Source organism: Diceros bicornis, chromosome X (assembly GCF_020826845.1).
Source record: "Diceros bicornis minor isolate mBicDic1 chromosome X, mDicBic1.mat.cur, whole genome shotgun sequence".
Lineage (NCBI taxonomy): Eukaryota > Metazoa > Chordata > Mammalia > Perissodactyla > Rhinocerotidae > Diceros > Diceros bicornis.
Window position 1 is genome coordinate 12,471,672 of NC_080781.1, and position 24,900 is coordinate 12,496,571.

General features: G+C 38.9%; 1 protein-coding gene across 2 annotated transcripts in view; it reads right to left on the reverse strand.

Annotated features, from left to right (window-relative positions):
* ASB9 (ankyrin repeat and SOCS box containing 9) overlaps positions 1-24,900 on the reverse strand; it is a 39,391-nt gene that overhangs the window by 6,467 nt on the left and 8,024 nt on the right. Inside the window, exons 2-6 of one of the 2 annotated variants that reach the window (XM_058535467.1) lie at positions 24,644-24,723; positions 16,726-16,833; positions 7,824-7,974; positions 5,992-6,126; positions 4,029-4,220 (exon numbers count right to left, since the gene is read on the reverse strand). In XM_058535467.1, the coding sequence (XP_058391450.1) occupies positions 4,029-4,220; positions 5,992-6,126; positions 7,824-7,974; positions 16,726-16,833; positions 24,644-24,723 (666 nt within the window). Of the gene's footprint in view, positions 1-3,996; positions 4,221-5,991; positions 6,127-7,823; positions 7,975-16,725; positions 16,834-24,643; positions 24,724-24,900 lie in introns of those variants that run through there. The other variant, XM_058535468.1, reaches the window with a different exon arrangement.

The window sequence follows — 24,900 nt, forward strand, 5'->3', positions numbered from 1 at the left end:
TTCAAAAACCAAAGGATACATGTTCTTTTCAAATGCACATGGAACATTATCCAGGATTGATCACATATTAGGCCACAAAACAAGTCTACCTAAATTTAAGAAGATTGAAATAATACCAAGCATCTTTTCTGACCACAACAGTATGAAAGTAGAAATCAACTATAGGAAGAAAATCAGAAAAGCCACAAACACATAGAGATTAAACAACACTCTACTGAACAACTATTGGGTCAAAGAAGAAATCAAAGGAGGAATCAAAAAATACCTGGAGACAAATGAAAATGAAAATACAACCTGCCAGAATTTATGGGATACAGCAAAAGCGGTTCTAAGAGGGAAGTTTATAGCAATACAGGCCTATCTCAACAAACAAGAAAAATCTCAAATAAACAATCTAACAATGCACCTAAAGGAACTGGAAAAAGAAGAACAAACAAATCCCAAAAAAAGTAGAAGTGAAATAATAAAAATCAGAGAAGAAATAAATGACATAGAGACTTAAAAAACAATAGAAAAAATTAATAAAACCAAGAGCTGGTTCTTTGAAAAGGTCAACAAAATTGACAAACCTTTAGCTAGACTCACCAAGAAAAAAAGAGAGAAGGCTCAAATAAGTAAAATCAGAAATGAAAGAGGAGAAATTACAATAGGCACCTCAGAAATACAAAAGATTATAAGAGAATACTATGAAAAGCCATATGCCAACCAATTCGACAATCTGGAAGAAATAGATAAATTCTTAGAATCATACAACCTTCCAAAACTGGATCAAGAAGAAATAGAGAATTTGAATAGACCAGTCACCAGTAAGGAGATCGAAACAGTAATCAAAAACCTCCCCCAAAATAAAAGTCCAGGACCAGACGGCTTCCCTGCTGAATTCTACCAAACATTCAAAGAAGACTTAATACCTATCCTTCTCAAACTCTTCCAAAGAATTGAGGAGGGGGGGAAGCTCCCTAACTCATTCTACGAAGCCGACATTACCCTGATACCAAAACCAGACAAGGACAATACAAAAAAAGAAAATTACAGGTCAATATCACTAATGAACATCGATGCAAAAATCCTCAACAAAATACTAGCAAATCGCATACAACAACACATTAAAAAGATTATACACTGTGATCAAGTGGGATCTATTCCAGGTACGCAGGGATGGTTCAACATTCGCAAATCAATCAACGTGATACACCACATAAATAAAATGAAGAATAAAATTCACATAATTATCTCAATAGATGCAGAGAAAGCATCCATTTATGACAAGATGCAGCATCCATTTATGATAAAAACTCCAAATAAAATGGGGATAGAAGGAAAGTACCTCAACATAATAAAGCCCATATATGACAAACCCAGAGCTAATATCATCCTCAATGGTGAAAAACTGAAAGCTATCCCTCTAAGAACAGGAACCAGACAAGGATGCCCACTCTCACCACTCCTATTTAACATAGTACTGGAAGTCCCAGCCAGAGCAATCAGGCAAGAAAAAGAAAGAAAAGGAATCCAAATTGGAAAGGAAGAAGTGAAACTCTCACTATTTGCAGATGACATGATTTTATATATAGAAAACCCTAAAGAATCCACAAAAAAACTTTTAGAAGTAATAAATGAATATGGAAAGTTGCAGGATACAAAATCGACATACAAAAATCAGTTGCATTTCTATACACTAACAACGAAGTAGCAGAAAGAGAAACTAAGAATACAATCCCATTTACAACTGCAACAAAAAGAATAAAATACCTAGGAATAAACCTAACCAAAGAGGTGAAAGATCTTTACACCAAAAACTATAAAACATTGCTGAAAGAAATTGAAGAAGTCACAAAGAAATGGAAAGATATTCTGTGCTCTTGGATTGGAAGAATTAACATAGTTAAGATGTCCATTCTTCCTAAAGCCATCTATAGATTCAATGCAATCCCTATCAAAGTTCCAACAACACTTTTCACAGAAATAGAACAAAGAATCCTAAAATTTATATGGAACAACAAAAGACCCCGAATAGCTAAAGGAATCCTGAGAAAAAAGAACAAAGCTGGAAGTATCACACTCCCTGATATACTACAGGGAATATACTACAAAGCTATAGTAATCAAAACACCATGATACTGGCACAAAAACAGACACACAGATCAATGGAACAGAATCGAAAGCCCAGAAATAAACCCACACATCTATGGAGAGCTAATCTTCGACAAAGGAGGCAAGAACATACAATGGAGGAAAGAAAATCTCTTCAACAAATGGTGCTGGGAAAACTGGATAGCCACATGCCAAAAAATGAAAGTAGACTCTTACCTTACACCATACACAAAAATTAACTCAAAATGGATTAAAGACTTGAATGTAAGACCTGAAACTATGAAACTTCTAGAAGAAAACATAGGCAGTACGCTCTTCAACATCGGTCTTAGCAACATATTTTCAAGCACCATGTCTGACGGGGCAAGAGACACAATAGAAAAAATAAACAAATGGGACTACATCAAGCTAAAAAGCTTCTGCACAGCAAAGGAAACCATCAACAAAACGAAAAGACAACCTAACAATTGGGAGAAGACATTTGCAAACCATACATCTGATAAGGGGTTAATCTCCAAAATGTATAAAGAACTCATGCATCTCAACAACAAAAAAAACTAACAACCCAATTAAAAAAATGGGCAAAAGACCTGAACAGACATTTCTCCAAAGAAGATATACAGATGGCCAACAGGCACATGAAAAGATGTTCAACATCATTAACTATCAGGGAAATGCAAATCAAAACTACAATGAGATATCACCTCACGCCTGTCAGAATGGCTATAATTAACAAGACAGGACAAAACAAGTGTTGGAGAGGATGTGGAGAGAAGGGAACTCTCATACACTGCTGGTGGGAGTGCAAACTTGTGCAGCCAGTATGGAAGGTGGTATGGAGATTCTTCAAAAAATTAAGGATAGAACTACCATATGATCCAGCTATTCCACTGCTGGGTATTTATCCAAAGAACTTGAAAAGACCAATGCGTAAAGATACATGTACTCCTGTGTTCATTGCAGTGTTATTCACAACAGCCAAGACTTGGAAGTAACCTAAGTGCCCATCAAGGGACGAATGGATGAAGAAGATGTGGTATATATACACAACGGAATACTACTCAGCCATAAGAAACGATGAAATCCAGCCATTTGTGACAACATGGATGGACATTGAGGGTATTATGCAAAGTGAAATAAGTCAGAGGTGGAAGGTCAAATACCGTATGATCTCACTCATTAAGTAGTAGATAATAACAACAACAAACAAACACATAGAGACAGAGATTGGATTGGTGGTTACCAGAGAGGAAGAGGGGAGGGAGGAGGGCGAAAGGGATAATTCGGCACATGTGTGTGGCGATAGGTTGTAATTAGTATTTGGGTGGTGAACATGATGTAATCTATGCAGAAATAGAAGTATAATGATGTACACCTGAAATTTATACAATGTTACTGCAATAAACAAAAAATAAAAAAAATTAAATTAAATAAAAATAGTAAATGTCTTCAGATTGCTATGAATTGTTAAAGTAATACCCTACCTATATGCTTAATTAGTTGTATTTTTAGCCCCAGAAACCAAATGCCCAGTAGTTTGGTCCATCTTCAGTGCAGTAAGACATCCTGGGGCATTGGACAACCCCAAAGAGCCTTCTGCTGCATCATTCTAAAGCATGTTTTAGATAACTTTAAAACTAAAATTTTAAAACCATATCTTAATTCTTTGAAAACTGGCCTACCCCATACATGAATATTAGATCATCCAAAACAGTCTGTCTCCAACATGGCAATCAGCAGGATGGTTATTTACTACACAACCAGTACTGTACCTGGTGGAATACTAAATTATCTCAACTCCCCACATTTAGTGATGGCAGAGAATGATCTTTTTTATAGGATCAGAAGTCAGAATTTGGTAAGTACCTGCCTCCTACTAGAGCTCGCAGGAGTCTCTACGGTTTAGGGCTTAGGTTCGGGCAAGGGAGAAGCACCTTCTCTCTGCAAGAAGAGCTGGGTCAGAGGGCTCTCTGGAGGCACCAGCTCCAAGGGACGTTTGCCTTCAGTATTCCTGGCCTGGGTGTCTGCTCCAAAGTCCATGAGCAGGCGGGCCAGCTCCCCATTGGACGCCCTGGCCACTGCGTGAAGAGGGGAGTCCAGACCTTGGCCTTTGTTCACACTTGCTCCTAAAGAGTCACGAGAAATAGAAACAGAGAGTCAGCCAAAGAGCAGAGTCCAAGCATCCCCCTTCTCAAAGCACTGCGCCTTAAAATTCCCTAACAAAAGGGGATCCACAGTGGGCACGGCAATTCTCCTGAGAAAATGGGAGATGACTGGATTCCATTTAATAATATGAGGAAAATGTCATTTGACAATGTGGCTGAATGTACAACATGAGGTCTACAGTATATGAGGTTTTAAAACCTTGCCTTTGAGCACTATACCTTGGTGTGATACATACAAGAAAAATCCTGGTGATGTGAAAGCTGCAAATGCATTATTAATGGAGCCCAAATATCAGCCAGTATAGACAGGAAGTGAGGCTAGACAGTGAAATCCCATCTATAGCAAGCAGCCACATTCACACACTGAGCAACTGCTGTGGGGTTTAAAACCTGGGACTTGGGACTGTGTGATTCGGACTGTGAAGAGCAAGCAACTTGTGAAGGCATCTCTTAGATTGGGGTGGCCAATCCCAAGATCACAGGGAAGGTGGCGAAGCCCTCCTCTTCAGGAGTAAGGTGGATTTCTATACTATCCCCACCCAATTCCATCCTTATACTCTCATCAAATCCCCATTGCAGCCTGGATGCTGGCTCCCACTGTGACATGTGGGGACATGTGGCTTTGCCTGAGCTTCTGTCCCTCTAGTAAAATGGGAATCTATGTCCACTCAACAAATGTTAACTGAATTGTTCTTGGCTTTGTGAGGGATGCCAAACCTGGCCCTCTCCTAAATAGGAGCTTAAAATCTAACTAGGGTGATAGAAGAGAGAGAGAAAGAGCGAGAAAAAAAGTGAAAGAGAGAGAATATGAATCTCCTAATTCATGGCAATGACTATCAAATGAGTGGAAGGCAATAAGAACTATCAGAACATTCAGGGGAGGGAAAGATTACTGGAGTTTTAAAAAATAAACAGGACTCAAATAACTAAAGAGGTGATAAAATGGTGTTCCAAGTGTTAAATAAGGGACTGGACAACAGCAAGGAGGTGAAAAAGAATGATGCTACATAGGCCTTTTAAAAGAAAATATAATATTTACAATGGGCTAAAATTGGGCACGTTCAATTTCCAAATCAAAGAGAACTGGGGGCCGGCCCGGTGGCGCAAGCGGTTAAGTGCGCGCGCTCCGCTGCGGCGGCCCGGGGTTCGCTGGTTCGGATCCCGGGCGCGCACCGACGCACTGCTTGGTAAGCCATGCTGTGGCGGCGTCCCATATAAAGTGGAGGAAGATAGGCACAGATGTTAGCCCAGGGCCGTCTTCCTCAGCAAAAAAAAAGAGGAGGATTGGCGGATGTTAGCTCAGGGCTGATCTCCTCACAAAAAAAAAAAAAAAAGAACTGGTGAAGAGGGCCCCAAATAGGAAGACTCAGCCCTAATCCAGCAGCTTTGGAAGTTACTCATGGCCTAACAATATGATTGACAGAAGGGAGGGAGGGAGAGGAAAGGTAGGAGAAAGTAATAATCATTGAGGACCACGCTGGGAGGAGATAGTATCATCATCATCATCATCATCATCATCATCATCATCATCATCATCCTCATCACAAGTGAGAGAGCTAAAGTTCAAATAGTTTGAAATAACTCCCCATAGGAACACAGTCAATATGGACCCTGATCTTGTCTGACTCTATTGCCCACACTCTTTCCTCTGCTACAATAGAAAGAGCTTTAAAATACATTTAATTTACTTTTCGTTTTCTTTCCTTGTTTTGTTTTGCTTTTTGTTTTTTACCTGACTCCAGAAGTTTCTTGGCACAGGCTATCTGCTGGTTTTCACAAGCCAAATATAGTGGAGTGCCCAGGTGGCTGATGTAATGGTCAATGTCGCCCCCATGAGCTGCGAGGGACTCGACGCACCCCACGTGGCCTGCAGCCCAAAGGGGAAGAACACAGTTACAGCACAAGTTCCCTTAGCTAGCGAAACAACACCTTCCCCATTTTTTATGTATTTAAATTTGCCAGAAACTTATCCAGGGGACCAAAAGCTATTTCCTTTACTTACAATAGGGGATGATTTTAAACATTGCCATCAGTTAATGGGTTGACCATAAGATGTGATCTGCAGCTCTGGGTGGAACTCCACTTGAGTTTACTAGCCACGGTAAGCAACCAGCAACCAACCACCCTTTCTAATCGTTTGTGACTTTATAATCAGTCTGAGTACAGAAATCAAAGTGAGTTGGGGAGAGGTATGGAGGAACAGGGCCTAAAGGTGGATCTCAAGAAGAAAGGGCACAGTGTGGGCCATGGGACAGAGAGGAAACTTACAACATCACCAAGGGCAGTCCCTGGGAGAAACAGGCCACGGTGGGCACAGGCAAGGCTTAGAAGGAGCTGCCAAATCCAACATGAGCAGGGCCCAGTCTGGCAAACTAGGTTCAGTGAAAGCAGAATCACTCTTCTTGGTCTAGAATGTCATACTTTAAACATTGCTCCTTTGCGTTATTCATGTTACACCATTTTGGTTCTATGTATGCAGTGAATATGATGAGTTAGCATGTCTCTTAATAAATGTCAATGCTTTGGGAGATAATTATAATATGGTTGATCCAGTCACATAGGCCTGCTGTAAGGATCATGGGAAGCCATTTTGTGAAAGCCACTGGGAAAATAGAAAGCCCTCTGGCAAGGTATGGTCATCATGATGATGGTGATGATGAGGATGATGAAGAACATTGGAGAAAAGCAAAACTGGCAATTTTATTTTTTGTCTCAGAGTTAAGAATATCAGGAAAACTGTGGCTTTATGAAAAGAATTACCCCAGAAGTTCTGAGGATCTAATATACAGCATGGGAACTATAGCTAACAATATTGTATTGTATACTTGAAATTTGCTAAAAGAGGAGATCTTAAGCGTTCTCACCACAAAAATAAATGGTAACTATGTGAGGTGACAGATGTGTTAATTAACTTGATTGCGGTCATCATTTCACAATGTATGTGTACATCAAATCATCACGTTGTACACCTTAAATATATACAATTTCATTTGTCAATTATACCTCAATAAAGCTGGAGAGGAAAAAAGAATTACCCCCAAATCTATATAACATCTTATATTTCCAAAAATTTAAAGTTTGTTTCACTTAGCAAACTTAGGTGGCACTGAGACAATATTCTTTAAGGCCCTAAAATAGAAGAATATAATTTGTTTTATAAAATGACTTGATTTTTATGGGGTCATGAGTTCAACAATATATTCCACAAATATTGATGGATAGCCTACTGTGTGCCAGGCCCTGTTTTAGAAAAATAGCAGTGAATAATATTCCAAATGCTATAAAAGGGTAATTCTCAAACTTATTGTGCATCAGAATCACCTGGAGGGCTTCTTAAACAAAACACAGATGGCTGGGCCCCACTTCCAGAGTTGCTGATTCAATGAGTCTGGAGTAGGGCCTAAGAATCTGCATTTCCATGCCAGGTCATGCTGATGCTTCTAGTCCCAGGACCCCACATGGAGAACTACTGCTCTAAATTATACCTCCTCTTCCTTCTTTCTTTTAACAGTAAGATATCCCTTGAAGGAATACGTAGAAAACTTAAATTCTCAACAGATTTACCTCTCTTAGCAGCTTCGTGGATGGGAGATGCCAGATCACTCGCAGGGTGGGGGCTGGCTCCATGCTGCAGAAGCAAATTCACACAGTCCTGGCTGCCGCTGACACAAGCATTAAACAAGGGAGTGTGCCAGTCTGTGGTAACAGCATTCACCTGGAAACAAAAGTTCCATGATGAAGGCAGGCAGTGGGGTGTCCTGGGTTCAAATCTAGACTTCACCACTTTCAAGCTGTTATTTAACTTCTCTGAGCCTTAAATTCCACAGCTTTAAAATGGGGACAAAAATATCAAAATCCACCAGCTTGTGAAAAACTGAATGAGGTATCGAATGTAAGGCACCAAGAATGCTATGGAATATTCTATCTCCTGCATGCCCTCCCCAGGAACATGAACTTTGAAACTAGTTAGGATAATTTCAATAGCTTACAAACTAATCTCCTTATTTTAAACATTTTACCCTTGACCCATCCCACACAAATCCAGTTTCCTCACAGCAGCCAGAGTAACCTTCTAAGATTGTTAACATATTTTTTAAAATTTAAAAACATGACTTTCGTACAAATATAGAGTGAACACATGCCAAAGATTTTATTCAACTCATTCATTAGTGAGGGAACCAGTAAGATAGTAAGGCTGGCTCAAAGGAAAATTTACGTAGTCAGTCAATAGAATGCTGAAATAAATTTGCTAATAGATATAAAACTAGTTAACGTCCTATAGGGCTATGAAACTCTCACCTTTGAGGCTATCTTTTCTAATGTTGGAAATCAGACAGAAACTTACAAGTTAACATCTAACTTGACAGTGTTTGGGCTATAATTGAATGGAAAAGACAAATGCAGATGCATTTTTCTATATTATTAAGTAATTCTTTGGCAAACTTGTTAAACAATGATATTATGAAGACAATGAAGTCATTCTCACACTCCGTTTCCAAGCAAGGCCAGGATAGTGAGGCACAAAAGATGCCCAGGGTGCAAACTTTAAGGAGACACTCCCATTGCAATCCTCAGAGAGCTGACAAGAGTCCTAAAGGCTGGAGGCTTATAGCAATTGTAAGCCCCTGAGCCTAACAACCTGCCACGCTGGGGGCCTACTCACTTAAAAGAAAGACTGAAACACAAACATGGTATTAGAACTTGCAGCCAACTGTGCTGGGGCTTCCCACACCCAATAAAGAGACTGAAGGGCCCACAACAACTACAAGCAGCTGAGCATTACAACAGCTGGCCAGGAGCATAACTCAGGATCCCTGGGCAGCTACAGGGACAGCAAACACACCACAACAGAAGGACACACGTAGCCCACACAGTGGTCACTCCTGGAACACTGAGAACTGAGGGAAGCACACTGCAGGCCTCCTAAGCCATCACTTATATAAAGTCACCTATCCAACAGCAGGAGACGTAGCTGACCTACCTAATACACAGACACAAGCACAGGGAAAGAGGCAAAATGAGGAGGCAAAGGAATACATTCCAAGTAAGGGAACAGGACAAAACCCCAGAAAAGGAACTAAGTGAAACAGAAATGAGCAACCTACCCGACAGAGAGTTCAAACAAAGAGTGTTAAGGATGCTCACTGATCTGGGGAGAAGAGTAGATGAACTCAGTGAGAATGTCAACAAAGAAATGGAAGATATAAAAAAGAACCGATCAGAAATGAAGAATACAATACTGGAAATGAAAAATTCACTAGAGGGACTCAAAAGCAGAGTACAGGATACAGAAGAACGGATATGCAAGCTGGACGAAAGACTAGATGAAATTACCCAAGCTGAACAGGTAAAGGAAAAAAGAATTAAAAAGAGTGAGGACAGTCTAAGGGACCTCTGGGACAACGTCAAGCAAACAAACATCCGTGTTATAGGTGTCCCGGAAGGAGAAGAGAGAGACCAAGGGGCAGAGAATCTATTTCAAGAAATAATAGATGAAAACTTCCCTAACCTAAGGAAGGAAACAGACATCCAGGTACAGGAAGCACAGAGAGACCCAAACAAGATAAACCCAAAGAGGCCCACACCAAGACACATCATAATCAAAATGCCCAGGATTAAAGATAAAGAGAGAATCCTAAAAGCCACAAGAGAAAGTCAAGTTACATACAAAGGAAACCCCATAAGGTTATCAGCTGACCTTTCAAAAGAAACCTTACAGGCTAGAGGAGAGTGGCATGATTTTTTAAAGTGCTAAAAGGAAAAAACTTCTAGCCAAGAATACTCTACCCGGCAAGGTTATCATTCAAAACGGAAGGAGAGATCAAAAGTTTCCCAGACAAGCAATAATTAAAGGAGTTTGTCACCAAGAAACCGGTGCTACAACAAATGTTAAAGGGACAGATTCAAGGGGAAAAGAGAAGACCACAAATAGGAAAAATTATCTATTTCCATGATAAGAGGGTAATGGCTACAAATGCACAAAAAAGAGGTTAGATATGATATCAAAAACATAAAATGAGGGAGGAGGGGAGTTAAAGAGTAGAGCTTTCAGACAGAGGTCAAACTAAAGAGACCATCAATTCTGTATAGAGGACTACTAAAACATTGAGAAAAAAAAGTTAAAAAATGTCAGTAAGTACATACTTATCAGTAGCTATTTTAAATGTCAATGGACTAAATGCTCCAATTAAAAGCCATGGGGTGGCTGATTGGATAAAAAAGCAAGACCCATATATATGCTGCAGACAAGAGACACACTTCAGACCTAAAGACACTCACAAACTGAAAGTGATGGGATAGAAAAAGATACACCACGCAGATGGCAATGAAAAGAAAGCTGAGGTAGCAATACTCATATCAGACAAAATAGACTTTAAAACAAAAACTGCAAAAAGAGACAAAGAAGGGCATTACATAATGATCAAGGGAACAATCCAACAAGAGGATATAACACTTGTAAATATCTACGCACCCAACTTAGGAGCACTTAAATATATAAAGCAATTATTAACAGACATAAAAAGAGAAATAGACAGTAACACAATAATAGTAGGGGACATGAACACTCCACTTATACCAACGGATAGATCATCCAAACAGAAGATCAATAAGGAAACATTGGCCTTAATGACAGACTTGAACAGATGGACCTTAAAGATATATACAGAAAATTCCATCCAAAAACTGAAGAATACATGTTCTTTTCAAATGCACATGGAATATTATCCAGGATTGATCACATATTAGGCCACAAAACAAGTCTACCTAAATTTAAGAAGATTGAAATAATACCAAGCATCTTTTCTGACCACAACAGTATGAAAGTAGAAATCAACTATAGGAAGAAAATCAGAAAAGCCACAAATACGTGGAGATTAAACAAAATGCTACTGAGCAACGATTGGGTCAACGAAGAAATCAAAGGAGGAATCAAAAAATAACTGGAGACAAATGAAAATGAAAATACGACATGCCAGAATTTATGGGATACAGCAAAAGCAGTTCTAAGAGGGAAATTTATAGCAATACAGGCCTATCTCAACAAACAAGAAAAATCTCAAATAAACAATCTAACAATGCACCTAAAGGAACTGGAAAAAGAAGAACAAACAAAGCCCAAAATCACTAGAAAAAGGGAAATAATAAAAATCAGAGCAGAAATAAATGAAATACAGACTGAAAAAACAATAGAAAAAATTAATAAAACCAAGAGCTGGTTCTTTGAAAAGATAAAGAAAATTGACAAACCTTTAGCTAGACTCACCAAGAAAAAAAGAGAGAAGGCTCAAATAAGTAAAATCAGAAATGAAAGAGAAGAAATTACAACAGACACCTCAGAAATACAAAAGATTATAAGAGAATACTATGAAAAGCTATATGCCAACCAATTCGACAATCTGGAAGAAATGGATAAATTCTTAGAATCATACAACCTTCCAAAATTGGATCAAGAAGAAATAGAGAATTTGAATAGACAATCACCAGTAAGGAGATCGAAACAGTAATCAAAAACCTCCCCAAAAATAAAAGTCCAGGACCAGACAGCTTCCCTGGTGAATTCTACCAAACATTCAAAGAAGACTTAATACCTATCCTTCTCAAACTCTTCCAAAAAATTGAGGAGGGGGCAAGCTCCCTAACTCATTCTACAAAGAAAACATTACCCTGATACCAAAACCAGACAAGGACAACACAAAAAAAAAAAGAAAATTACAGGCCGATATCACTAATGAACATCGATGCAAAAATCCTCAACAAAATACTAGCAAATCGCATACAACAACACATTAAAAAGATTATACACTGTGATCAAGTGGGATCTATTCCAGGTACGCAGGGATGGTTCAACATTCGCAAATCAATCAACGTGATACACCACATAAATAAAATGAAGAATAAAAATCACATGATCATCTCAATAGACGCAGAGAAAGCATTTGACAAGATACAGCATCCATTTATGATAAAAACTCTGAATAAAATGGGTATAGAAGGAAAGTACCTCAACATAATAAAGCCCATATATGACAAACCCAGAGCTAATATCATCCTCAATGGTGAAAAACTGAAAGCTATCCCTCTAAGAACAGGAACCAGACAAGGATGCCCACTCTCACCACTCCTATTTAACATAGTACTGGAAGTCCTAGCCACAGCAATCAGGCAAGAAAAAGAAAGAAAAGGGATCCAAATTGGAAAGGAAGAAGTGAAACTCTCACTATTTGCAGATGACATGATTTTATATATAGAAAACCCTAAAGAATCCACCAAAAAACTTTTAGAAGTAATAAACAAATATGGTAAAGTTGCAGAATACAAAATCGACATACAAAAATCAGTTGCATTTCTATACACTAACAACGAAGTAGCAGAAAGAGAAATTAAGAATATAATCCCATTTACAACCGCAACAAAAAGAATAAAATACCTAGGAATAAACTTAACCAAAGAGGTGAAAGAGCTGTACACCAAAAACTATAAAACATTACTGAAAGAAATTGAAGAAGACGCAAAGAAATTGAAAGATAGTCCATGCTCTTGGATTGGAAGAATTAGCATAGTTAAGATGTCCATACTTCCTAAAGCAATCTATAGATTCAATGCAATCCCTATCAAAGTTCCAACAACACTTTTCACAGAAATAGAACAAAGAATCCTAAAATTTATATGGAACAACAAAAGACCCCGAATAGCTAAAGGAACACTGAGAAAAAAGAACAAAGCTGGAGGTATCACACTCCCTGATTTCAAAATATACTACAAAGTTATAGTAACCAAAACAGCATGGTACTGGCACAAAAACAGACACACAGATCAATGGAACAGAATTGAAAGCCCAGAAATAAACCCACACATCTATGGAGAGCTAATCTTCGACAAAGGAGGCAAGAACATACAATGGAGAAAAGAAAATCTGTTCAACAAATGGTGCTGGGAAAACTGGATAGCCACATGCCAAAAAATGAAAGTAGACTCTTACCTTACACCATACACAAAAATTAACTCAAAATGGATTAAAGACTTGAATGTAAGACCTGAAACTATGAAACTTCTAGAAGAAAACATAGGCAGTACGCTCTTCAACATCGGTCTTAGCAACATATTTTCAAGCACCATGTCTGACGGGGCAAGAGACACAATAGAAAAAATAAACAAATGGGACTACATCAAGCTAAAAAGCTTCTGCACAGCAAAGGAAACCATCAACAAAACGAAAAGACAACCTAACAATTGGGAGAAGACATTTGCAAACCATACATCTGATAAGGGGTTAATCTCCAAAATGTATAAAGAACTCATGCATCTCAACAACAAAAAAACTAACAACCCAATTAAAAAAATGGGCAAAAGACCTGAACAGACATTTCTCCAAAGAAGATATACAGATGGCCAACAGGCACATGAAAAGATGTTCAACATCATTAACTATCAGGGAAATGCAAATCAAAACTACAATGAGATATCACCTCACGCCTGTCAGAATGGCTATAATTAACAAGATAGGAAACAACAAGTGTTGGAGAGGATGTAGAGAGAAGGGAACTCTCATACACTGCTGGTGGGAGTGCAAACTGATGCAGCCACTATGGAAGGTGGTATGGAGAGTCCTCAAAAAATTAAGGATAGAACTACCATATGATCCAGCTATTCCACTGCTGGGTATTTATCCAAAGAACTTGAAAGCACCAATGCGTAAAGATACATGCACCCCTGTGTTCATTGCAGCGTTATTCTCAATAGCTAAGACTTGGAAGTAACCTACGTGCCCATCAAGGAATGAATGGATAAAGAAGATGTGGTATATATACACAACGAAATACTACTCAGCCATAAGAAACGATGAAATCCAGCCATTTGTGACAACATGGATGGACATTGAGGGTATTATGCAAAGTGAAATAAGTCAGTGGGAGAAAGTCAAATACCATATGATCTCACTCATTAAGTAGTAGATAATAACAACAGCAAACGAACACATAGAGACAGAGATTGGATTGGTGGTTACCAGATGGGAAGGGAGGAGGGAGGAGGGCAAAAGGGATAATTTGGCACATGTGTGTGGTGATGAGTTGTAATCAGTATTTGGGTGGTGAACATGATGTAATCTATGCAGAAATAGAAGTATAATGATGTACACCTGAAATTTATACAATGTTATTAACCAATGTTACTGCAATAAACAAAAAATTAAAAAAAAAAAAGAGAGACACTCCCAGGGTCACACAAGAGCTGCATGAGCCTGAGAGTGAGGGCTCTTAAAGTTTGTACCCTAGGCACCTTGCTTGCCTCTCCTTAGTCCTGGCCCCGTTCCCAAGTTTTGAATAAAGTTTCTTAACTGAAATATAAACCTGATGATGCACTAACCTATGGCTCTCTACTGCTCTCAGGACAAAGCCCATTTTCTTGGCATGGACAACAGCTTGTCTGCGTTCTGACCCCTCTCACCCAATCTACTCTCCTGCCATAAGGAATGATTTGAAGTCACAAAAATGTGCTCACTTTTACTTCCAGGTCTCTGCATTTGCTGTGCCCAGTGGGTGGTAAGCCCATCATTTTCCCCAACCCACCATTCAGCTTATTAACTCCAACAGGTCCTGTGGGTTTCAGTTTAGACATCATTTTCTGTTGGAAGCCTCTTTTGACTTCCTGTCTCCCCATCAGAAATAAATGGGTTAGAAATACGTCTTGTGCTCCCAACAACCCCTTACTATTAATATTTATTATATTGTGGTAGTTTGCAAAAATGGCCACAGATTCTCTGCACAATATGCATATCCCTTTGCAATATGGCTTTGCAACTCACTCCTCCCATCATAAGATGGAGGCTATTTTTTCAGTCCTTGAATCCGGGCTTGCTCATGTGACTTGCTTTGGCCAATGGGACAGTAACAAATGTGATGCAAGCAGAGATCTTGCCCTCTTTTGCTGCTCTTGGAATCCCTGCTACCATATGAGCAAGTATAGGCAGCCTGCTAAAGGATGAGAGACCACATAGAGATTTTCTGTTTCCCCAGACCTCCCAGCCATTCCAGCTAAGGTCATTATGAACCAGCCCGCCCCGGCCAACCTATCAACTAATCTCAAATGCATAAGTAAGCCCCACTGTGGTCAGCTGAACCAGGCCAGACCAGAAGAGCTGTCCAACCAACACAAGGAATTGTGAGATAAATAAATGGCTATTGTCTTAAGTCATTAAGTTGAGGTGGTTTGTTACACAGCAAAAACTAATGGATAAAAACAGTGTATTGTAATTGCCTGCTGTGGCCAAGATGCTATGCGTTCAACAAACCTATTTCCTCTCTCTTGGGCACACAGCCATACTACATTTCCCAGTCTCCCTGGCAGTTAGATGTGGCCTGAGTTCTGGCCAATGGGATGTGGGCAAAAGTGATATATGGCACTACCAAGACTGGTCTTTAAAAGTCTTCCATGCACAATCTTCCACATATTTTCCCTAACCAACCACCTGGAATGGAGGTGACCCCTAGAGCACACATGGAAGCCACTTGTTGAAGATGGTGGAGTAACAGGATGGAAGGAGCCTGTGTTCTTGAATCACTTTTGGAAAAGAGCCACCCAACCAGGAACACCCACACTGGAGTTTCAGTTGAGCAACAAATAAACTTTCATTGTATTAGGCTACTGAGATTTCAGGGTTTATCTACTGAAGCAGCTAGTGCTACATTCACTAATTCACCTGTTTATCTGGCTGTCCTCTCATTTAGTTTATAAGTTCCTAAAAATCTTTATCCAGAGTCAGGCATACAATAAATGCTCAGTCAATACTGGTTGAGAAAATATGAGAAACTCAGATATAATTTTCTGATCAGATTTTCCCATCACTTTTGAGCATGAGAAACTTAGTTAATGGAAGACTTACTGATCCCTACTTTCAAATTCAATGACTTTGTGTCTTCCTTCTTCCTCTAGGATCTCATTATGCCATCTTGATTCTCATTCTCCAAATAATACTCATATACCTTATCTCTCTCAGTCCTCGCAGTACCACAATAAGCTACACAACTTTTTTGTTATTTTCTCTCTTTTTTTAGATATAGACTCTAAAGCTCAGAGGCTAAGTAACTTGTCCAAGTTTCCAAATATTAGTAAATGGTAGACATGGTCTGGGACCATTATTCAGGCCTTATGGAGCCAAATGTTATGTGTTTTCTACAATATTTCACTACCTTTCAACCACAAGAATGAAGGCAGAAATCTAACAGCTATTTATTAGTAGTGACTGTTAAAGAAAATTATATAGACTTGAACCATTACCTTCTAGCTAAAAATTCACTATTTCATCCATTGCTAAAGTAAATAAGCTTGATGGACATAATACTTTTGAAAACCACCTCTCTTCATATTTCAAATAAGGCTAATCAAAAATACTGGAAATCAATCAGAAGGGATAGAAATAGTCGTTTTTCATTCATTGTTTCTAAGCTGTTATTTGAGCTGCACTTACCTGAGCTCCATGCTTTAATAAAATGTTTGCACAAGAGGGATGACCTCCGAGACAGGCTTCATGGAGTGGGGACACTCGATCTACTGTGATGAGGTTCACAGCCCACCCCTGGAGAAGGGGAAATGAACAAAGAGTGAAAATCAACAGTTTCATAGGGTTAGTTTTCAACCATGAATCTATGACAATTCTTTTAAAAGTTAACCTGACTCAAAATCTGACAGTACACGAAGGTATTGACAATGATGTAAGAAAACAAAAAAAGGAAACTTCATACTGCTGGTGGGAGTGTAATATGAAACAACCACTCAGGAATACAGTTTGTCATTGTCTATTAGAGCTGATAGTACACATACCTATGACCCAGCAATTTGACTCTTAGGTATATACACACAAGACTGACTTTCATCTTGCTCTCACTCTCTTGTCCTCTCACTTGTTGGCTTACTTGTTCTAATGAGGTCCATGATAAGGAACTGAGGGCAGTCTACAGCCAACAGCTAGCCAGGAACTGAGGCCCTCAGTCCAACCACCCAGAAGGAACAGAATCTTGCCAACAGCCATGTGAGTCTGGATTCAAGTCAACCCTTAATCAAGCCTCAAGATGCCTGCAGCTCCAGCTCACACCTTGATTACAGATTCATAAGAGTCTCTGACCCAGTTAAACTGTGTCTAAATTCCTGACCCACAGACACTGTGAGCTAATACATGTTTTTTACATTTTGGGATAATTTGTTATACAGCAAGAGGTGACTAATATGGGGCCAAAGCATTAGGCAATCCTCCACAGACAGAGAAGCAGAAAGTCCCAAGGCAGAGGGGCAATTACATTCTCATTCTAGGTATTCTAGGTCTAAAGAGGCAAGAAAGTATCTGCAAGGCCCTGGGGTTTATAGACTTCTGGGAAAATGTGCTCTCTGAGAGATGGATCATGAGCCCAAGTCAAGCAGAACATCAAAAGGACTCCAGAAGAGGCTCCACAGACCCTGACCCCCTGATCCACGTTATCCCTAACAGGGGAAACTGGGTACAATAAAAGTTCTTCTTGGGGCATGTCAATTAAGAGCATGGTTAGTTTAATTAATGACTCAGTAATATATTGTACCTTTTCTTCCCAGAATAGGTAAAATTTGCCTAAAATCATTCTAATAAATTGGCTCACTCACCATCATTCCTAACACACATTCTTCTTCTTTTGTGGGCATTCACAAGTCAGCCCCTAATCATCCTGTCCTTCTGGCTTTTACTCTCTGATAGGCAAGCTCACATATTTTGAGATATCCAGTCATTCTGAGCAGGCACCTGAGTCTATAGGATCTCAAATCCAGAGCCTTTTTGGGGGGTGGGCCTGGGAAGGGGTTCTGGGAGGCTCGAAATAACCCGATTGTAAATTTAACATTCCAATGTCATTTACAGTATTTTGTCATCCCAGCTCTGCTGTTTGCAAGGAGGGAAGGGACTGACTACATCTTCCCTTCCTTCATAACCTCAAATCCCATCTGTACCCAATGAATACTCAATAAATGCTTACTGACCCCCTGACTTAAGAAGAATTTGAGTTATTGCATTTATCCATTCACAAGTACTGCCCATGAACTTTACAGTGTGGCATCTGCTATTTATTTTACTATTGTCATTATTATTTTATTGGAGGCATCCCCTCAAATATTTGTTCTCAAATCCTTCTTTTCCCTCTCAACATTCTATATTTATCCAATCTTTCCCACTCACACTGCTAGAGTACAGAAGAAATTCACAGCAAAATGTTAACTGCATTTTTCTCTGTGCAAAAGATCATGAGCTGAAAGAAGATTGTCCTTTAAAGGAATTATTTATCAGGTATTCTGTTATTATAAATGTACTCCTCTAGTTACAACTGCCATTTCTAAACCATGATTTAGGTGTTTGTTCATAAATCCAGGTAAATGAAAATGAGAAAAGAAATTATTCACAATACAAAAAGTTTTCACCACACATTACATATTCACATTACAAAGAAACTCCCTTAAACTCAGATTCATTTTGCAAATTTAGGACTGTATTTTCAGTTCATCATTGAGCTACAGTTCTACTTTAAATGAACTGTGATGATTTGTCGGAATTATTTGTCTAAATTATATACTATTGTAAGGTAATTTTTAACCCATTACTTCACACAGGATCCAGTCCACAGTGGGTTCTAAGTTAAAAAAAAAATGGACTGAATGGCTTATCTTTAATTTTTCTATTATCCATTGTCCCATAATCTCAGGATATAGTCAGAAGCTCTTTTTGGTGGGTCCTTGGGGCTGTGCTATATCAGAACACTCATGAATGACAGAGTGCTCAATACACGACAACTTTCTGTCCCAGCCCAAATCATACGTCCACCCAGGCTGAACCAACTGACTACAAGGTTAGTTCCTTTGTCCTATCCACAGTTACACTTCCTTCTCTACACTCAGCAGAAAGGAAGACCATGACTGCCCATCTCACACTCATCACATGATTCCCTTCTTAGTTTACTAAGGAGATCAAAGCCACTTGATGCGAGCTTCACTCCTTCTCCCCACTCCTAAAATCTCTCTGCATTTCTCCAGTCTTCTTTTCTTCCTCTGCTCCTTTCTTTGCGGAAGAAATATATGAGCTCACTCCAATAGCCCATGACCTCACCAGGTCCCTCTGCCACCCCGATGACTTTCTTTCATCCACATTCTCACATGCGACTCCCAGCCATCTCCTCTTCAGAACACTTTCCTTTTGCATTCAAAGTCTTTCCATCCCTCAATCCTGACCCTCTGCCAAGCTACCATCCAATGCCCTTCCTCCCTTTACTGTCCCCCCTTCTTTTTTCAAAAATAGTCTATCCCCATTGTCTCTACTTTTACCCCTTCTTTCATCTTCTACCAACACAACCCTGCTGAAACTGCTTTTAAAGATCACCAGGGACTTCCTCCATATTGAATCTAATAGACATTGCTCTGTCCTCCACCTCCTTCCACCTCTGAATTTGTTACATATTCATCCTGACCTCATGAAACCTCTCCTCTGGCTTCTAAAACAGAGCTCCACCCAGAATTATCTCTGACCTCTGATTGCCATTTTTTGTCTCTTTCACAGACTCTGTCCTTTTCCTCCTTACATCTCCTAATGCAAGCATTTCCTCAAGGATTTGCCCTCAAATCCTTTTCTTTTCTCTCAATCCTCTCTACATACTGTATATACATACATGTCTGCGTGTGTGTGTGTGTGTGTGTGTGTGTGTGTGTGTATTTGAAATTACTTTGAAATCTAAAGCTCCACCCATGGTACATGTTTCTAATTCCCTGCTAAGACAGAACAACCTAGAGACCCGGCTAACAACATAAATTCAGCCTTTGCCAACCAAACTCTCTCTGAAAAGAGCTCCTTGTCTTGCCAGCCCTAATTCTCTGAATGGCACCACTATCTTGTTTCATACCTAGGGTTGAGACCTCAGAGAGAAGATAGCAGAGTGATTCTTGAGTTCAAATGCTGGCACCACCACCTAACAAGTAATGTGACCTTGGGACAGTTACTTATCTCCCTAAGCCTCAGTTTCCTCATCTGTAAAATGGGGACAATTGTACCTACCCTACAAGGTTGTTATGAGGACTGAAAAATGATGCATGCAAAATGCTTCGCACTCAGTAACTTATAGGTAGTTATTATCTGAGATTTCTTCTTATTCTTTATCACTTAGCCTTCAATTAGCTGCCACATTCTAAAGATCTGACGTTTCAGAATGCCAGGATCTTTCCTAGTTTCAACCCTGATAGTGACTTGGCCCTTTAAGGATTGCGGGGGGGCAGCATAAGGAGTTTCATTCAAGGAACTGACAAGTCAGTCTTCACCACTTGCACGCAATGAGACCATATTGGGAAGATTCTCAGGCTTGGCTGTCATTGGAATCACCTGGGGAGCTTTAAAAAAGTCCTGATACTCAGGCTGCATCCCAGAGCAATTGCAACATAATCAAAGGAGGTTGAATTCAGGCATCAGTATTTTTAAGAACTGCCACCTGACCCCAGCCGAAGGGGATGCTAATGTACAGTCTAGATTGAGAGCCACCAAATTAAGGTCACACTATGGTCAAGTGGTACCTTAACTGCTTTCTGCTAACCTAACAAACTGCTATTGTTTTTTTAAAATAAATTATTATCGAAGTGCAACATATATAAGGAAAAGTCCATAAATCCTAAGTGTAAACCTCAGTGAATTATCACAAAGAAAATATGTCTGTGTTACCACTATACAGGTCAAGAAAAAAAACATTACCAGAAGCCCACATATATCCCACCCAAATTACTACCCACCCCTCATCCACAAAGGCATCTAGGATACTGACTTCTAACACCATAGATTAGTTTTCCCTGCTTTTGAACATTATATTAATTGAACTACAAAGTATGTATGTGTGTGTGTTCTTGGCTACTTTCATTCAACATTATGTTTTTCAGACTTATTCATTCATCCATTTTCATTGCTGTGTAGAGTTCCATTGAGCAATATACCAAAATATATTTATCCATCTTTTTTTTTGCTGAGGAAGATTTGCACTGAGCTAACATCTGTTGCCAACCTTTCTCTATTTTTTCTTTTTTTTTAATGTGAGTTGCTGCTACAGCATGGCCACTGACAGACAAGTGGTGTGGGTCTGTGCCTGGGAACCGAACCCTGGCCACCAAAGTGAAGCACACCAAACTTAACCACTAGGCCACCAGGACTAGCCCTATCCATCTTACTTTTGATGGACATTTACATTGTTTTCAAGGGTTCTTTTTTTATTTTATGAATAAGGTTTCCATGAATATACCTGTATGTGTCTTTTGATGAACACATGTATACGTATCTGTTGCATATAAACCTAGAAATGGAATTGCTGGGTTGAAGGGTTTTAGCTTTAGTAGATATTCCTTAACAATTTCCCAAAGTGGTTTGTACAAATTTATACTCCCACCAGCAATGTATGAGAGTCTCAGTTACTCTGCATTTTTGCCAACACTTGATATTATCTGTCTTTTCAAATTTAACCCTTCTCATGGGAGAAGCTGGTGACATAATCCCTTATTTGCAATTTGAATTACCCCAGTTACTAATAAACACGGTATGAAACATTTGTTGAACATTTGGAGATCATCTTTTATGAAGTTCCAGTCCAAGCCTCTTGCTCATTTTTCTGTTGGGTTGCCTGTGTTTTTTGCATTGATTTTCGGGTAGCAATACGAGTTCTTTGTCAGATACATATATTGCAAATATTTTCTCATCCGTGGCTTACCTCCTTGCCTTTAAAATATTGCCTTTTGATGAACATGTTCTTAATTTTATTGAAATCCAATTTATCAGTCTCTTTGTTCCTTTCCCCATACCATTTCTTTCATGTCAAATGCCCTTCCCTCTCTCTTCTGCACTGTCAAAATGGCCTATTTAAAATCCCTGAACATAGTGGTTCTATAGGAGCTTTAAAAAAAATTCCAATGAGGAAGGCTTGGCTAAATCAGAATATCTGGAGTTAGGCCCATGCATTGTTGTTTTTAAAAAATATCCTGGATTATTTTAATGTGAAGCCATGGTAAAGAATAACTAGTTATGGATTCGGTTTCTCCCTTCTTAGACCAAATGAGAATTATTTTTTATAATTTTTTTCTCTTGAAGGTTTGGTCTTATTCCCCTTACTAAAATATGAGTTTGTTTAGTTTAGCAACAGTTTTTCAGTATTATTTGATTATCTGAAGTGCTATGTAGATTGTAATAAAAAAACAGATACCATTTGTGAGGACAGCAACTAAGATAAGTAATTTACATAATGTCACCTCAGTTAATTCTCTCAAATCCATATAAGGTAACATAATAGATTGAATTTTTGGTCTCAATTCTTTACTCTCCTATAGCAGTGTAATACATTCATACTCTTGCCATGATCTCTACTTCTTTGATCCTTGACTTTGGACTTGGTCATCTGACTTGCTTTGACCAATGGGATGTTAGCATATGCACTATAAGCAGATTGGAAATACTCTTGCATGGTTGGGCTTGCCCTACTCTGCTCCACCTTTTGCCATGAGAAGAAAATTCCTCAGGTAGCCACAGTCAAATAAGAATGGGAGACATGTGCAGCAGAGCTGCACCCAACCCACAGCTTGGAGACAAGCCCAGCCTAGATCAGTTGACCCAAAGACTCATTAGCAAGAAATAAATGTTTATTGTTTTATGCCACAGAGTTTGGGTGGATTCTTACACAGCAAGATCTGACTAATACAAGTAGGTATTGGAATGCTCATTTTATGAAGGCAGACATTGAGCTTCCAAAAAATTGATGTGCTCAAATAATGTGATAGAGCTTAGATAAAGACATTGTTCTGGCTGATATGCAGTAAACATATAAACACTGAACATAAATGAATATCAGTCCAATTTAATCTGTGATATATAAAAACTTCAATGATCATTTTTTATCCTATCAAAATAAGGTAAATGTTTCATTTTATCCGAGAAGCAGCTTAATTTCTTGTAGCTAGAGTTATGTGTTACTATGTTTCTATTTATAATAGGCTGCTGCTACCAAAAACAGCTTAAGACAGTGGCTTAGGGTAGTCTGAAATTTTTCTTTAGAAATTATTTTCTTATAGGAGGATTTCTTAGTCTAGATAGTTCCATGAAATTGGCATTTTTTTAAAAAGCACATTTATTTTCACTAGCTACTAACTGAAATTTGTCATGTCCTTCGATCATGAATGTAGACACCAAACCACAGTAGTAATAGCAGTATACAGGACTATCATGGAGAGGAAGTATGGAAATTTTTTATTGCATTAAAATTGTAGCAGATATCTAAAATATCTCAAAATATATGTTCATCCTACTTAGAATTATGGTAGTCATTAGAATCATCACTAAATCTTCTTATTTAATGCATGAATAAAGAAGTCCATATATTACTATGTCACACATTCGTTTTTTAATATTTTGATAGGTTTCCTCTATATTGTGTTTTGTGCATTTAAAACATTAGTCTGAGAAGGGGTCCACAGACTTTGCCGGACTGCCAAAGGGCTCCATGGTACAGAAAGGGCCAAGAGTTCCTAACTTAAAAGATCTATAGTCTTTTCAGAGAACAGAATACTCTGGACAAAAACTTTATTAGAATTTTGAATGGTGATTTAAACTGCTTTCTTAAAAGTGCCTTTGCTTAAGTTCTCACTAATTTCAAACCAGCAAAACTCAAATTAATGCATACTTGAAATTACACCTGAGGAGCAGAGAAACTAATATCAAACTGGGCAGAGCCACTATCAACTGGAGATTCAAGAGAACTGAAAATGTCTTTGAAATTATAAGATTACATGTTAAAGAAGACATTTTCAAGCATTTATTTTACATCAGGGGTTTTCAACCTCAGCACCACTGACATTTTGGGATGGATAAATTTTTAATGTGGAGAGCTGTCCTGTGCAATGTAGGATGTTTAGTTAACATCCTTGCTCTCTATTTACTAGATGCCAGTATCACCACCACCCACCCATCCCCGCTCCTGCTCCCAGTTGTGACAACCAAAAATGTCCCCAGACATTGTCAAATGTCCCCTAAGGGGCAAAACTGCCCCAATTGAGAACCATTGTTTTTGTGATAATTTTCAAGAACACAGTCTATTGAATAAAGTGAAGGCAACTTGAATGTACTAATTTGCTCCTTATTCACTCCACAGATATTTATCATAGTACCTACTACGTGCATAAAATTATACTAAACTCTAGTGTTATGCCAGCCTCCAAATAAAGGAATGGTTAGATAGGATAAGATTCACCTCATTTTGCTGAAGAGGAAATTTATATCTTAATATCAGACTATGATTTTTTTCTCAGTGTAGTGAGCAATTGGATGTTGCTTAATATTTATCTTTCCCCCCCAAAAAAAAGCTCCCTACCTGGCTGATGAGGTTCCTCAGAGAGAGCAGACGTCCGTGGATGGCAGCTTCATGCACAGGAGACCAATCAGACACAAAATCTGTATGGAAAGGGAGAAACGGGTTACAGCCTGCTAATGCACTTTAGGCCCAGAGGCTCATCCTTGCCCATCAATAAGAGCTTAACGGGTCTTATCGGATGGAGACATTGGAGTCAATCAACCAAAACTCCCAACAGGACTTCAGCATTTCTCCCTGCTATTGACGTTTCTTGTACA